Genomic DNA, 17,397 nt, shown 5'->3' on the forward strand with positions numbered 1-17,397 from the left:
CTCACATATGTGAGGCAGGAGAGAGTAATTAGGAACTCAGTCTTGGGGGTCAGACTGCCTTGATTTGAATCCTGACCTCTCAGCTTATGGATGCATGACCTTGGTCAAGGTTCTTACCTGACTTTGTACCGTAAAATTTGCCTCATAGACTTGTTCAGGTTATTTAATGGGTCGAAGTATACACAGTGCTTAGAACTGAACATAACACAAGCAGTGTTAATTGTTGTTTATTATTTTTGTGATGATTTAGCCTTTGGGGAAAAGAACTGATATGGAACTAACTTATGGGAATAACGTAAACACGTTTGACAGACCCATCAACCTTCTCCTAGAGATACAGGAGATATACTTGTTAAAAGAAAAGTAACCCGTGGCATTGAAGTCTAGCGCAGGGTACCATTTCAGCCTTCTTGTGATTCTCCTAAGAAACTGTGCTGTTTCCCTCTCTGAGCTTTATACAAGTGGCATCTTCCCCATGTCTGTTAAACAAGGCTCAGCTCAGCTGCATCCCTGTTTTGGACCATCTCTGACCAAGCCACGCCCTTCTACTTCTTCCAAGTTGAAAATGCTTCCTCCTATTTGTTTCTAGGAAACTTTTAAATACCTCTAGTTGTGGACACTTTCCAATAGTATTGGGGCTGTTTGTCTCTCTGATTCAGACTTTGAGATCCTTTAGAGCTATGTTCAATTTCATATCTTCAGCACCTAGAGCACTGACTTTCAGTAAGTGTTTGAATGAATGAATAACGTAAGTTGGGGAGTAAAAAAAAAAAAAAAAAAAAAACAAGACAAAATCATAACTCCTCCCTGCCCCCTGCCACTAACAAAGCAAAACAAACAAAACTTTTCGATTTCACTAAGGCCGGTAAATTCCTTGCCATCTCGTCACTCACTAAGTATAAAATGTATTTGAGTGCCTTCTCAAAGCACGTGCTGCTTCTAAATTCTCTGGCTCAATTACGGTGTCACAGTTCAGTCAAATAGAACATTGACCTTGAATTCATCTTCTTATTTCTTTTCTGGTTCCTCCTATACAGACATTTTCCAAGTTTCAAGTTTTTCTTTTCTTTTCTTTTTTTTTACAACTCTTTTGGATTATAATTGCTTTACAATGTTGTATTAGTTTCTGCTGTGCAACAAAGTGAATCAGCTATGTGTATACATATATCCCCATATCCTCTCCCTCTTGCATCTCCCTCCCACCCTCCCTATCCCACCCCTCTAGGTGGACACAAAGCACCGAGCTGATCTCCATGTGCTACGTGGCTGCTTCCCACTAGCTATCTGTTTTACATTTGGTAGTGTGTATATGTCAGTGCCACTCTCTCACTTCTTCCCAGCTTACCCTTCCCCCTCCCCATGTCCTCAAGTCCATTCTCTACGTCTGCATCTTTATTCCTGCCCTGACACTAGGTTGATCAGTACCGTTTTTTTAGATTCTATGTATATGTGTTAGCATACGGTGTTCAACTTTTCCTTTGAACCGTTTCACATCACCATCCTTCCCTTCAAGGTCACCTCTTCAACTCCCTTTATTGACTCACATCATGTTGATGACAGCAGATTCCGAGCTAGTTTCTACGATGTCACGGAGTCTGCCGTTCCACTGTCTCGGATATAACGTATTCAAAATTGTACCCCTTATTCCAGTGGGAATATTCTCAGACCTGGTGCTTTTAGGAAATACACTCAAATTTGCTTGAGAAATAGCCAAGGCTCAACCTGTTGAATCAGAATACCCGAGGGCTTAGCATGTGTACTGTTTAAAGGCTCCACAGGGGATTCTGATGTACCAGTAAGGTTGAGCCGCTCTCGTGCAAGGATTTATGGCGAGTTCTGGCCGTTCCATCTGTGTTGACGGTTCTTCTCCCTGGATTTCAAGGCCCTTCATAAACCTGTCTACCTTTATGTCTCATGATTCCTTAGCCCGCCTTTGATACTGTTAAGCTCAGCGTTCCATCCTTCAGTGGCGCCGGCTCATTTTAACACGTCTGGTATTCTCTTACGATGTTCCCTCATTGACATGATTTTCTTAGAGTGGAACCTTAGCCATAAATCTCATCAATTTCACGATGAGTTTTACTTATGGTTTTAGTCTTCACTGGTCTTCTTTAATTCGTAGGCAACCACTTATCATCAGTATTCTGGGATTTAATCTTTGGATATACATTCCCATAAGGTTCCCTTAATACATTTAGTTTTGTGATCCTCAGGGTCTGTATCTAATGCTAACAGGAGCATTGGATAATTCCATAACATCGTTTATCCAGAGCCACTTTATGTCATAAGAGCTACCACGTAATGAGCATCTATCCAATGTGCTTTACATTCTTTATCTCAGTTCGAGTCTCACAAAACTGACACGTAGATGGGGTTATCCTAGTTTTATAAATGAGAGAAGTGAAAGTCGACAAAGTCGGATAACTTGACCAATGTTACAAAACCTAGAAATAACTAAATCCATGTCAGTGTGTGATCTGAGAAACCTTTCTCTGTCCTCCGTGATATCTTGCTCTCCAGTTGAGAGTGGGAAGTTTATTTTTATTTTATTCTTTGAGTGCACAGATAATCCAGCGATAAAGTGCTACTGAATACCTTTTCACTTTAATTAAAAATAACTGTTTGAAATTGTGCTTACCTTTTAGGCATCGGGCTGTCAATCTCTTTCTTCAGGGATATGAAAAATCTTGGATTGAGACAGAAGAACATTACTTTGAAGATAAACTGATAGAAGATTTAGCGGTACATTTTTAATGGGGTTAGAAGATGAAAGAAAGTCTGGGCTTGGTGGGATAACATTGGTGTGAGCCATTTATCTTATAACATTGAAGAGAAAACATCATTGCAGTGTGTGGGCCTTAGGAAACTTTATTCTCAATTGTTATTGCATGCAGTGTTTAGGGAAAAATTCACTCTTCTTATTTCAAAGAGATCTCATCAGCATCCAGCAATTCAGAATTTAACTAAACTTTGACTCTATTATTCTTTTAAATTCTTCCTCAAAGCACCTTCAGACACCTCCGAACCAGGATATTACTATAAAAGCTGAACCATAAAGAATTATTCACCAAAACTAGATCGAAGGTTGACAAAAGCCAATGAAAAGTAGCTGGTTGTTAAACATAGACAGGGCAGAGAATGATAGATTGGGTACAGGATGAGCAGGAAGTCATGGTAAATATAGTATAAACGGCAAGTAGAATGTTTCAGTCCAACCATGCTGATAAGGAGGCTTGTGTTACTGAGAGTGCTTCACTCGGGAGCCATTGTCTTAATTTTTTATGAGCTGTGGACCTATTTAAAAATCTGACCAAGGGCCATCTTAGGAAAATTTATAAGCATATAGTCCTGCAGAATTTTGCAGACTAGTCAGAGGCGTTATGATTCCCAAGTTAAAGACCTCTTGTCTAACAGTTTTGTTTTGTTTAACTCACAACTTATTAGGGAACATAAAGGATAAACTAATCCAGTTCATAAAACCTTAACCCTGATTACCCCCTTATATTTTAAATGAATTTCATTTCTTTTTAAAATCAAAACCTGTAGAATATTAGAATATTCAACCTTGTAGAAATTTACACAGTACCTGCAACATTAAGCCTTAAATCCAAGAAAGAACATATTTAGGTAGAGAGAATCTCAGTCTGAATGGGTAATTCTTATAGAGATATAAAATGCATTAAATCGTTCAACAAATGGGATTAATTAATTCTACAGTCAGTAAAAATGCTTCATAATTTTCCTCATGGTACATGTTCTATCCAATAGAATGAAATCACTTTTTTAAGTTTTAAAAGTAACTGAAAATGAGAAAAAATAATGTGTAAGTGATTCAGACATTAACTCATTCAGCATTCTTTGCCTTTCTCTGTCTATGTAGGCAACAAAAATGTTTCATTTGATAATCAGTTTGCCTTGCTACATGAACATTTTTATACTTGGAGTGATGTAGCATTTTATTGCAATTCTTTGTAAATTGAGCCCTCCCTAAAGCTGAAATCCGTGTAGCAGATACACTTTTCAGTTAGTTATGAATCTGCTTATAAGAATGGCATTCAGAATTTTTAAATGATGTAAGTCATCTTTGCCCATAGTGTTTTTTGGTCCCATTATTAAATAGCTTTTTTTTTTTTTTAAAGCTGCATACTTTTGCGTCGGTAACATAACACACACACGTGCATACACGTGCAGGTACAATGCATATAACACAGACACACTCACGCACCACAATAGGATGAAAAAGGCTTTCTTTTTATTTGTTGTTCCTGGGTCTGGGTGAAATTTCACCTAAATGTGAAATTTTATAAATTTGACTTTTGTATAGAAACCTGGAGCAGAACCTCCGGAAGAAGATGAAGGAACTAAGCGGGTTGATCCTCTCCATCAGCTGATACTTCTGTTCAGTCGAACGGCTTTAACGGAGAAATGGTATGGTTGGGAGGATTCACACGAGACGTAGGAAGAACAGATAGAAACCCGTGTCTGAGTGTTCTGTCCATCACATGTTCCTGTTTCAGTTTCATCTTGTTCTTGGGAGGAGAGAGAAGTGTTCAAAGATAGGACCAGTCTGGCATACACTACGAACCAACGCTCACACAACTTCAGGCTTTAATAGTTACCTACCAAATATTTACCTAGCTCTCATTTTTCTTAACAACATTGTAATTAGCTGGTTGACTTGATTCTGAATCTTCCTGTTGATCACAAACAAGCTTTAGAAAATAAAAGAGCCCAAAGCAAATTTCAGTACCAAAAATGTTTGGAGACCACTGGTGACCCCAAATTTCCTGGGTGGATTCTCTCTCCATTCAGCAGTAAGTCTTAGGAAACTTGAGGAGGTGGGTGCGCCATCCTTTCAGTGGAAGGTTTCTTTGAGATCTATTTTATGGGCATTCTCCATTTTACTTGGTTCCTACAGTCTTGGTCATATGAATTCACTGAAACCACAAAGGGCAAACCTCTATGGAATTAAATAAGAAATGCACTCATAAGCCCAGTAATCAAAATGTGCTCAGTATCTGCTCATTACAGGGGCACCGCACAGGCTGATTCTGTAGATGAGCCATGGTGGAGGTTTTAAAACCTTTACCTGCTTCCCTGCCATGGGGGAGAAAGCCTACTTTGCCCCAGGCCTCCCTCATCCTCTGCAGAGAATTTAATTATCAATCCATATCCACCTGAGTCTTAAAGAGTTCATCTGACCTCTATGCATGTCATAATAATGTACATTTCTCCCTCTTAGCTAATGTGATCCATCCTTCTCTCACGATTTCTCTCTCTTTCTCTTATTATTTCCTAACTAACAAAATCATCTCATCCCTAAGCATAGAGCAGCTCCCTGTCTGGCATTGTCAGGTAATGAGGTATTTCTCATAAGTGGATTTTTCTGATGGCTATAAGTTTAAAACTGCTAAAATAACTTTGCAAAACGTCAGGTATTTTTTGATGGAAGCCTTTCTTCAGTGAATTAGTGGTTTCCATAATTTTTCAAAAGAGGATAGTAAACAGATTTTAACCTATCTTAATTTTTAAGAATCATTATGACCATCATATTTTTAAACTACGTAGTAGCATAATAATTGGGGAAGTCTTTCCAACAAATGTCAGATATCACGTCTGCTGTCAAAAGCCCTGACATCATGTAAATTTGCTTGGTTCAACTTTTGTAGTTTTAAGAGAATACTAATGTTATTACATTTGTGTGTAAATCAATAGATCATTTATTTTGTGAGACTTGAAGGTCTCTTCCGTAAGGTAGGATGGGGCCACTGTTTAGGAAGTCTAAGATCTTTGCTCTCTGATTCTACAATATTTCTGAATAATCGCTTTGCCTGAGTTTTGTGTTTGTTTCTTTTTAAAAAGACATACTTGTTGAAAGATAAAAGTTATTTTATACAGTGATGGTGATTTTGCATGTAACTAACCTTCTACTTAAAAACTGATTTTTTCCTTGTTTTTCATAGCAAACTGGAGGAAGATTTTTTATATATGGCTTATGCAGATATTATGGCAAAGGTAAATAAATGTCTTGATTTTAATGGCAAAATATAAGAATCTGTGTGTTTCTAGATTAAAATAAAATATTGTTAAATTTTAGAACCCTACAGGGCATTAATCTCAACTTTCCACTTGTTGCCTGAATATCTCGTCTAACGTTTTTGACAGGTAATCATTGTTTCTTCCTTTAACATTTTATTTATGGAGAGCTCACTAATTTTCCAAAAATTCATTCATTCAACAAATATTCACTCAACATGAAGGTATTGGAGATAATGTGGTGAACCAGAAAGTAACACACACACCCTGCCTTCTTGGAGTTTATCATCTGATGGAGGAGACAAAATTTGAACAAATGATTACAAAAAAACTCTGACAAGTTTAATGGTAGAGAAACAATTAAGAGTAGTGGGAGGGCTACCCTGGTGGCGCAGTGGTTGAGAGTCCGCCTGCTGATGCAGGGGACAGGGGTTCGTGCCCCGGTCCGGGTAGATCCCACGTGCCACGGAGCGGCTGGGCCCGTGAGCCATGGCCGCTGAGCCTGTGCGTCCGGAGCCTGTGCTCCGCAATGGGAGAGACCACAACAGTGAGAGGCCCGCGTACTGCAAAAAATAAAAAATAAAAAAATAAGAGTAGTGAGAGTAGTTTATGTAGCATTAGTCTGAACTTCAAGGAAGTCCCTAACTGTTGAATGATGAATTGACCATGAAAAGATAGTAATAGCTAGTATTTACTGGGTGCTTATTTTGTTTAATCTCATAACCTGAGAATGAATGAGGGGAAGAGGAGTTAGGTTTCGCTGAGGCTTCTGACTTGGGCAGCTGAGTAGATGGCAGAACCATATTCTAAGGTGGGGATCACCAGAATCATTGCAGGCCTAGAGTGAAGAGGAAAGATGGCAAATTAAATTTTGGACATGTTAGTTAAAAATACCTGTGAGACAGCTAAGTGCAGATGTCTAACATGCAATAAGATAGTCATGTCTGACATTCCACATCTCACAGACGGCTTAAAATTACAGATTTGGGGGGATTTCCCTGGTGGCACAGTGGCTAAGAATCCGCCTGCCAGTGCAGGGGACATGGGTTTGATCCCTGGTCCAGGAAGATCCCACATGCCACGGAGCATCTAAGCCCATGTGCCACAACTACTGAGCCTGTGCTCTAGCCCTGCGAGCCACAACTGCTGAGCCCACGTGCCGCAACTACTGAAGCCCGCTTGCCTAGAGCCCGAGCTCCACAGAAAGAGAAGCCACCACAATGAGAAGCCCGCGCACCACAACGAAGAGTAGCCCCTGCTCGCCGCAACTAGAGAAAGCCTGCACGCAGCAGCAAAGACCCAACGCAGCCAAAAATAAAATAAATAAAATAAATAAATTTATTTTAAAAATAAAATAAAATTACAGTTTTGGGAATTGTCAGCATTAGAAGGTAATTGAAGCCACAGTAGTAGATGATCTTTCCCAGGCAGAGAAGGAAGCATGAGAAGAACAGGTGGCTAGGACCAAGCCTCTAAAGACATGGATGCTTAAGAGATGGTTAGAAAAAAAGGAGCTTCCCTGCCCCCCCCCAAAAAAATAGGAGAGAATCTTACGTGTGAGATATATAGTAACTGTTGGAGTGTGTGGTCAACAAAATCTTACTCTGCTGAGGGATTGAACCTTATTCAAGGTAAGGATTGAAAATTCTCCAGGATTTATTACATGGACATCATGTGACCATGGTGAGAACAGTTGCAGAGGGTTGTGAGATGGCGCACTGTGGTCCAAGTGTGTATTGTGGGGAAGTAAGTAAGAATCTCATGTGTGAGTAGATGTGGCATAGACATCTCTTTACTGAGAAGACTGAGAAGGAGGAGAAAGGTAGAGGGTGATAAATATCTATATAGAATTGTGAGGTTGAAGGGGGATTATTTTTGCCTATTTGCCTTTTTTTTAACTTTTTAAAAATAGATTTGAACATGCTTCTGTTCTGGTGGGAAGGACCCAGAAGAGTAGACAAGGGAATAATTTGTGGAGTGAGGCTTTGAGTAGGTGGGAGCAGGGCAGCAGGACAGCTTACAGAGCATAAGAGAAAAGTCGTGGCTTTCCAGCTTTCTTTTAAACCGTAACCCACGATCAGAAATGCATTTACCAAGTCTATTTATAGAAACATAAAAACAGATACCTTGAAAGAAAATCATCATGAAATTATACTTGTACTGTGAGCAGTGCAGTCTGATATTTTCTATTCTATTTAAATAAAAGTTGTTTGAGATCATGATTCACTAAATAGATTTCACGTCCAGTTAATGGGTTGAAATCCACAGTTTAAAAAACATGAAAACAACCTAAATATCTGTCGACAGATACATGGTTAAAGAATATGAATTCTATATATATGCAATGGAAAACTACTCGGCCATGAAAAAGAATGAAATCAGGCCATTTGTAGCAACATGGACGGACCTAGAAATTATCGTACTGAGTGAAGTAAGTCAGAAAGAGAGAAATACCATATGGTATTGCTTACATGTGGAATCTAAAATATGACACAAAGAACTTATCTAGAAAACAAACATGGACAACAGACTCGTGGTTGCCAAGGGGGTGGGAGGGGATGGATTTGGAGGTTGGGATTAGAAGATGCAAACTATTATATGTATGTATACCTGAATCACTTTGCTGTACACCATAAACTAACACAACATTGTAAATCAGCTATACTTCATTAAAATAGATATTAAAAAAACACTAGGTTAAAAGATTAAAGAGGAAGGATATTTCCTTCTGTGGAAATTAGGACTGAGTATTGACTGGAAACTAAAATAGAATTGCCAGGCAGTGTGGAAAGCCTGATCGATGTCGTTTTTTATGAATTTGGACAGTACCAGTCTTCTGGTTGTGTGGCTTTTCTCTAGCAGTTCCCAGAACCAAGTGCAGATTCAGAGAAGGCAGGAAGTTAGATTTGTCAAGGATAAGGATTTTTGCCAGACTGTTGTCGAAGGACAGGGGATCACAGGGGTTTTGTGTATCGCTCTGAGAGTGGCTGAGGCATTGGATCTTGGATTCTAACTAGGATAAATAAGGAAATGAGGAAAGAAGGAGCTGATAAGTAAGGATTGTAAAGGAGTCCGTGGACTGTTGTCCTCGCAGTTGAAGAAGCAGTGACCGAGTGGGCTAAAAAGGGAGAAGCTCCTGTTTTGAGAGTAGGAGATTCCCGATGGTTCAGGTTCTTCCTTGTGACTGGAGCAGAAGCAGCCTCTGCATTTGTCCTGGTTGAATCCTGAAGTTTAATCTCTTTTGATAAGTGATCAAATATTTGATGATGCTTTTTCTCAAGATTCTCCCTTCATAATTAAATAATCTTGTTCCTTTTCTTGTTTAATGTGTCCCAGGAATGCTAAGCTTCCATTACTCAGTTCATTCTTCTCTCAATCATCTAGCAATATGTGCCCCCCAGAAATTACTTGAACACAGTGTGCTGGCTATGAGTTCACCTGTGTAGTGCACACTGGGACTTGATCCTCGCTTATTCTGCCTTGGAATTCTATATATTTACAATAAATTGTAAGAATTCACTGGTTTTTTGGCAGCCAGATTGCGTTTTTGTCAAGAACTTGCATGTTCACCTAAATTCCATGTCATTTATGAATTTCTTCTGAGGTTTACCTCACATACCTGTATTTTGGCAGTTGATATACTCTTTAGTTAAGTATAAGTCATCGTTTCTCTAATTAGAGTTACACCATTATCCAAGGCCAAAAAAAATTTCTTTAATAAATTTATTTATTTTTGGCTTTGTTGGGTCTTCGTTGCCGCGCACAGGCTTCCTCTCTAGTGGTGAGCGGGGGCTACTCTTCGTTGCGGTGCATGGGCTTCTCACTGCGGTGGCTTCTCTTGTGGAGCTCGGGCTCTAGGCATGTGGGCTTCGGTAGTTGTGGCACGCGGGCTCGGTTGTTGTGGCTCGCGGGCTCTAGTGCGCAGGCTCAGTAGTTGTGGCACACGGACTTAACTGCTCCACGGAATGTGTGATCTTCCTGGACCAGGGATCAAACCCATGTCCCCTAAACTAGCAGGCAGATTCTTTTTTTTTTTTTTTTTTTTTGCCTACCGTAATCGGGCCTCTCACTGTTATGACCTCTCCCATTGCGGAACACAGGCTCCGGACGCGCAGGCTCAGCGGCCATGGCTCACGGGCCCAGCCGCTCCGTGGCATGTGGGATCTTCCCAGACCGGGCACGAACCCATGTACCCTGCATCTGCAGGCGGACTCTTAACCACTGCGCCACCAGGGAAGTCCCAAGGCCAAAATAGTTCTAAAGTTCATTTCTCTCATCCAGTGTTAAATATTTCTTTCCATTTATGTTAACCACAAACCCGTAAGTGTGCTTTCCCTATGTTTATCTAAGTTGCTAGTTTTGATGATTGATACCAAACGTTTTAGTAAGTAGTTTTTGGAGGCTGCCTTTCTTCACTTTGACAGTCTGCATCCCAGGAGTCTGAAACTTTCTCTTGGTCTTCATGGTTTCTCAAGAGTTTACCAGTGGTCATTTTACATTCACATATGATTATTTTTGCCTTGAATCTTGACACTTGAACTCTGTTCAAGAGACTTATGTCTTCCTTTTCAATTTGCAGGACTTTATGAAGGCAACATTTACATATTAATTGGTTTTTGTTTTCAGTTTTCATTTTCCATAGGAGCCCAGAATTGGGTTAATCAGAGCTCTGGATTCATGATACACTCTCATCATTGGTCCATTACATTATGGGCTACTTTTATTCAAAGTAGTTACTTAGTAGTTTCTAATAATATAGTAACTGCTCATAAACTCACCACTCACAAGAAAAGCTAAGACCTTGATAATAACCCTACCTGTAATCATACGGTCCTCTCCATTAACCCATACGCTGCCTCCCCACACAAGGAAATCATCCTCCTGTAGCCCATGTTCAGGATAACCTTGCTTTCCTTTTATATAGTATACATTAGTTATATGAATTTATTAATACATATATTACATATATACATGTGTGTTACATATATAATTACATATTTTTGAGATTTTAGTTGTTTTAACTTTTAAAAGGGCAGTATGCTATATGTAATCTTTTGGTACTTACTTGTTTTACTTACTGTTGTTTTCTAAGATTCATTTCTACTCTTGTGTGTGCTGGAGATCATTTGATTTGACTATTACATTCCATTGTGCAACTACACCATAGCTTATCCATTTACTTTTTTGTTGGTAGCCTTTTGCGTTGAATCTATGTTTTTGCTGACGTGAAAAAAGGGTTTGAAATGCCTATTCTTATTCATGTCCAAAAGTCAAGGGTCATAGGGTATATGAATATTCAACTTAAGGAGAAGATGCCAGACTGTTTTCCAAAGTCATTGCATTAAATCACATTCCTCCCTGCAATGTTTAAGAGAGATTCTGATGATCTGCATCTTCTCCAATATTTGATATTTTATGTTTTATTAATTTTTGTCAACCAGGTGGGTGTAATATAGCATTTCATTGGGGTCTTAATGTTCATTTCTCTTGGCAAGGTAACTTTCATATTTAAAAATCACTTCTCTTTGGTGGTTAAGTCTGAAGCAAACGGCTGATGTAGTTTGTAGCTGTAGTTTTGATGTAGCTGTAGTTCTGCCTTTTCTCTCTATCATTATTATTACAGTTTCTGCTGTAAATCATGTACTTTCTGTTCCTTGTTCTCCTTGCTTTGTATTTGGCTGTATGTTAAAAAATCATTTTACATCTTTGGTTTTTGTTTTTTTTTTTGCGTTACGCAGGCCTCTCACTGTTGTGGCCTCTCCCGTTGCGGAGCACAGGCTCCGGACATGCAGGCCCAGCGGCCATGGCTCACGGGCCCAGCCGCTCCGCAGCATGTGGGATCTTCCTGGACCGGGGCACGAACCCGTGTCCCCTGCATCGGCAGGCGGACTCTCAACCACTGTGCCGCCAGGGAAGCCCACATCTTTGTATTTTTTGAGCCCCACTTTATTTTAACCCTTAGGTTAATTGTTTTCCTGCTTATCTTTCCAACCCCTTCCTTGCATCATATATATCTCCTCTTTTGAGCATCTTAGAGAATTTGCAGTGCATCCACATTGGTTTGCTGTTGCCCCTTCCTTTTGTTCTCATTGTGGTCACTCATGCTTGATTCTCAGAATATCTCTGTACTCATCATCCCTTCTGGGCTGTCTGAAGCTGTTCTGTTCTAAGGGAATGGTTTTACCAATTTAAATAAGATAACCATGTGGAAGTATCTAGAATGATACTGTCATAAATTAAACACTCAATAATGTTTTCAGTCTTTTGAGTTTCTGGCTAAGGAAGGAAAATGTTTCCTCTTCTTTCTCTTATAACTTACTGAAAGGTACACATTAAGTTATACCTAGTGTTTCGTTCTTTGCTGGTTAAAATGATAAAATGCCAGGATCACTTTCTTATGAGATTTCTCTTTTCTATCTCACCCAAAACTTAGTTTTAAATCCATGCTGAAAGTTTCTTTTTGCTTCCTCTGTCTTCTGAGGAGTGACTGCAATCAGAAAGGCAACTGAAGAACGTATGACATACACTTGTTTTGCAGAATGAAATTTCCAGTGGATGGTGGCGAGGTGAAGTGCCCCAGTTACTGCTTTATGAATTCTCATTGCCAGTTTTGAGTTTTGATCCAGATATCTGAATGTCTGAAGTATCCTCTGTTTCGGTCCTCTCTAATTTTTTCCTTCTAAATTCTCTATTTCATGCTTCTGCCCCTTTATGTATGGGTTTTATTCACTTTTTTCCTTCCTGGAGTACGATATCACTCTTCCTTGCCTAGAATTGATCCTTTTGATCCAGAAAGTTAAGTCCTGTGTTGCAGGACCATCTAATAGAACCTACTGTTTACTTAGCATTATCATACAAATTGCGTGGATGCAGTTTGCTATTGAAAAACATTGTGTCCTATGCCTGTAAATCCCTCTGTTTCTGGTCAGTACATTAAAAAGTGCTAGACATCCTCTATAGTTTTCTTGTGGTCCCAGCATGCCCCATGGCAATCAGGACAAGTTTAAAGTGGTTTATGGGTTTATTGAATTTTGTCAGATAGGTCTCCAAATAGATTCAGGTTTAATAGGTTTTTTTAAAAATCAAAATTTTAACTTCATTAGAAGAGAATCTCACTAAATTTTCTTAGGAAAGTTTTAGAAAACAGTTTAAGGTATTTTGTTTCGAAATAATTCTTTGTAAAAAATATCTTGTCAGAGGCTTCCTAGGTGGTCCAGTGGTTAAGACTGTACTTCCACTGCAGGGGGCACGGGTTTGATCTGTGGTCACGGTACTAAGATTCCACATGCCACGCGGCCAAAAAAAATGTGTGTGTGTGTGTGTGTATGTGTGTGTGTGTGTGTGTGTGTGTGTGTGTCAGCTAGAGCTCTTAATTCCGTTACATAAAAGCAAACATATCATATGAATTTTATAGCTTGAAAGCATATCATTATAACTCAAAATGCCAACTTTTCTAAATGTATCCTTCAACTCAAACCTTGTTCCCAGTATTTCTGAAGGTAATGAAATTTGTATAGGAGATGATGTGTTTCAGAAAATGTGTAACTTTATATTCTTAAGAGACATTTTGTATTGGTATTCTAATTTGATTAGATAGTTATCATGCTTGTTACTTGATAAAATCCCTATGTTTCACTCCTAATTTATAATGCATGTGAAGGAAGCATTATGTAGGTAATCTAAAAGGAGCAGCTCAGCCAGAATTCCTCTGCATTCAACATTATACATACAATATTTATGGAGGGTTACAGATTTGCCTTCCAGATATGTTTTGCTAAACTTCTCATGTGTATTTATTTTCAAAATCCTGGTTAACTGTTGACACGGGAGTCAAGGTGACATTAACATATAGTCAAAAAGTTCCTGCACTCTGAATGAATAATTAACATCTTGGATTTTGTGGTGAAACATACTATTTAGCAACTTTTCCATGTAGTGAAATTGTCACAGGTCTGTGTCCCCTTATTTTCTCCTTTGCAAACCATGTCCACATTCTCATGAAATGGAGAGGGCGATGCTCAGTACATGTTTGTTGAATGAATGAAAGAATGTAACAAACCTTTTAGCATTTATCACTGAGTCTGATAGAAGGATCACATTTTGTACCCTGGCTCCCATTTCTACTTCACGTATGTACTCAAAGTACTGTGAATCATTGAGTTAAAAGTATTTTTCTGATTTGTAAGTTATATTTAACCACTTCTTCCATGAGCTTCATGGATACACTGAGTGTTTACCAACCATAAAAAAAATCCTTAGAAGGGTTGCAGTAATCTAACTTAGAAGAGCGTTAGGTTCTTCCTAGCACAGGTATTGGCTGATGACCTGCTTCCTTTGGTCAACACGATACTCCTAGTACCAAACCATGATAATAATAGCAGTTGAGATTTATTAAAAGCTTATTGTTTTTCAGGTATTTGTTCCTAAGTGGCAAACAATTTCCATATATTAATTCATGTGATTCTCTCAGGAACATGGTTACTTTTTTTATTATTTCCACTTTAAATATGAGGAAGCGGAGACCAGAGAGGGAAAGGAACTTGCCCTAGACTAAACAGCTCATAAATGGCAGCATCAGGATTTGAACCAGGCACTCTGTATCCTCAGGCCATGTTCCTAACCACCAAACAGCTCTGCTTCCTTAGCAAGCAAAATTTTCAGCTGTGGAAATTAGATAAGAATACATGCACAGCTCCTTTACCATTTCTGGGAAAATAACTCAAAATAATGAAATTGCCTGTTTTATTATTTTTCTGTGAAAGAATAATCTTGGTAGCAGTTGGAATTTTACTTTCCTCCTTTGGACCAAATACAATAAAAAATGAACTTAACAACAACAAGAAAAAGATGACAAGATTCACTTTAAGTAATGGACACTGCTTTCTTTTAATTTTAGTTCATAGTTATTAAATGTATCTGTATTAACACATTGTAATGGAAGGACAAAAAAGGAGAAAACAGTGATCCTTGTTTTTAGGGCTTGTAACTTGATTTGCACAAGGAAAATGCATGAATAAGTAGTATGTGCAGTGTGATACAGACCTCATAAATATCTCCATGGTATATATAAAATTGGTAATTTAGCATTTTAATTTTGTATATGCACAATATAATTTTCTTTTAGGCCACAGATTCATTGATCATGTCATCTAAGCTTATTATATATAATGTACATATTTAAACAATATTGATGATAAACTAACACAAATGATTCAGTATTCTGTGCTAAATTCTTTTATATTTTCTGCCTCAACATATTCTTATCCTGTTGACCTTTTCAAAACATTTTTTTACATGTATCAGAGTTGTCATGACGAGGAAGACGATGATGGGGAAGAGGAAGTGAAGAGTTTTGAAGTAAGATGAATCTTTCTATATTTGTTTTTTGTCTACGTTGAAACATTGTTTCATAGCTTATAACTGACATTTATGTTTCTTGCTTCATGGCTTATTGCAGCTTATTGTGTCAAGGAACTGCATGTCAGAAGCTGGATGGACAAATTTGAGTCCTAACATTTGCTGACGTTAAGACCAAGGAACATAGACTAGTTAAAGAATCAAATAAAACCCATATGTTCAGAATGAGTGTTCCTGAGAGCCCTCAGAGATGAGGTTGCTTTAAATTGTTCTCATCTCAGTGAATGATGTGATCTGAAATTTCCGACAGACGTGGCAGAAAAATGTTTATGGAAGAGCAACATGACATCAAGTTTCTCATTAAACCCTTGGTTTGATTTTTTTTTTTTCTAAATCGAAGAAGCCTTAAAGATTTAGCCTCTTTTGACTTCTGCCCAATTAGGTCACTCATTCCCTGTACATATGTAGGTGGTGGCACACAGTGCAGTTTGCTTGCATGAGGCAGGATTGCATATATTCCTAGGGCTATGTTCTATTTTATGATTATTTCCTCAAACCTTCTCAGATCTTACATTTCCATATAATTCGAAATACTGCTCAATATTCATTAGCCAAAGGGAAAGTAAATATTATTTTCCCCCTTTGCTTAGGCTGCACTTTTGCTTTTTATAAGAAAGACCAGCTGTTGCTAACTACCCTCTCCTTATTTATTGGTTCTTTTTTTTTGGAATTTTCAAAAAGAAATTAAATGGAAGGAAATGGATTAGACTTTTTTTTTTTTTTTTTTTTTGCTGCTATTAATTTACATGTCTGCTTTGAGCTAGAAGTCTGGAAATATATTAGTAGCCAGCTGTTAAGTCTTTAATTAAAGTGGACCCACAAAAAAGTGGTAGGTGAGGAGTAGATATTGAGTAGTGCCCCTTTCAGGAATAATTGGATGTGAGCATCTCTGCAGCATTGCATTGAAGTCATTGTGTAAAAAAATACCAAATCAAACTAATTTGGGAATGACCCATGACTATTGCTGGCTGAGAAAAATGCCTTAAGGTTAATTTCCTGGATGACACTATAATCTTTTCTAATGTATGTGTATTTCTAGTCTCAAATCCATCTTCATTGATAAGAAACTGAGCTAAATTAGAATGAGCTGTGCGCAGCAGATAATACTATTTTTCTGACGTGCACACCATTTATGGTCTGTCGGTTGTCTTCCGAGCAATTGTTTATTGCTATTTTGCTTCTTGTCTTCATCCTTCCTTAAGGTCACAGGATCCCAACGCAGCAAGGTAAAACTATATATATATGTGTATTTGTCTGGGTCTGAGTTTCAGTTTCTTGTGACATTTACCTTTGTTAGACCCAACATCTTGGATTCTTTTTTGTAAAAAAGAAAAAAAAAAAAGTCTTGCAATCTTTCTACCAAGTTTGTAGCTCCAACGCAGTTTGTCTCTTCAGTATCCCTTCCTTGACCTAGGTTTATTCTTCTTGCAATTTAAATGACTCCTAATTTGAAATTTTATCCTCTGTGTTGACTTTGAGCTGTGTACTATGCTGAGATGAAAGAGTCCACCCTTTCGGTGATTAAATTTTAGCTGGTGACTTTTCAGTGCAACATGTCATGCCTCATCTCTCTTGAGGATTTTTATACCAGTCTTATTACTAGAAAAGAGATACGATATATGGCATTGCTGGTGGGATTGGAAATAATCTTCTTTTCCGTTGTGCTAGTAATTGGAGAGGATATTCCATGATTTCAGTGTTAATTTAGCATTTCCTTATAGTGAAGAACTAGATGACTCTTTCTGTCTCTGAGTATTCTGAAGAGCTAAGCACCTGGAAAATTTGCTAAGAGAAAACATTTTGGTCTAGAATCACAAAAATTTTCCTTTCATATGAACCCTGTTAAGCTTACATTTTATTTTCATGAGACTATTTAGTTGGAAAATTGATCATAAACATCCCAGGAAAAAAAATACCTATAATGACTTTATTTAAAGAAAAGAG

General features: G+C 38.2%; 1 protein-coding gene across 2 annotated transcripts in view; it reads left to right on the top strand.

Annotated features, from left to right (window-relative positions):
* RYR2 (ryanodine receptor 2) overlaps positions 1 to 17,397 on the top strand; it is a gene marked incomplete at its 5' end in the record, with an annotated part of 721,806 nt that overhangs the window by 612,274 nt on the left and 92,135 nt on the right. For both annotated transcript variants that reach the window (XM_082674159.1, XM_082674158.1), the window contains 4 exons: positions 2,646 to 2,742; positions 4,325 to 4,428; positions 5,964 to 6,015; positions 15,340 to 15,393. In XM_082674159.1, the coding sequence (XP_082530285.1) occupies positions 2,646 to 2,742; positions 4,325 to 4,428; positions 5,964 to 6,015; positions 15,340 to 15,393 (307 nt within the window). The remainder of the gene's footprint in view (positions 1 to 2,645; positions 2,743 to 4,324; positions 4,429 to 5,963; positions 6,016 to 15,339; positions 15,394 to 17,397) is intronic.

The sequence above is a fragment of the Grampus griseus genome, assembly GCF_964374135.1.
Source record: "Grampus griseus genome assembly, chromosome: 16".
Taxonomy (NCBI): Eukaryota; Metazoa; Chordata; class Mammalia; order Artiodactyla; family Delphinidae; genus Grampus; species Grampus griseus.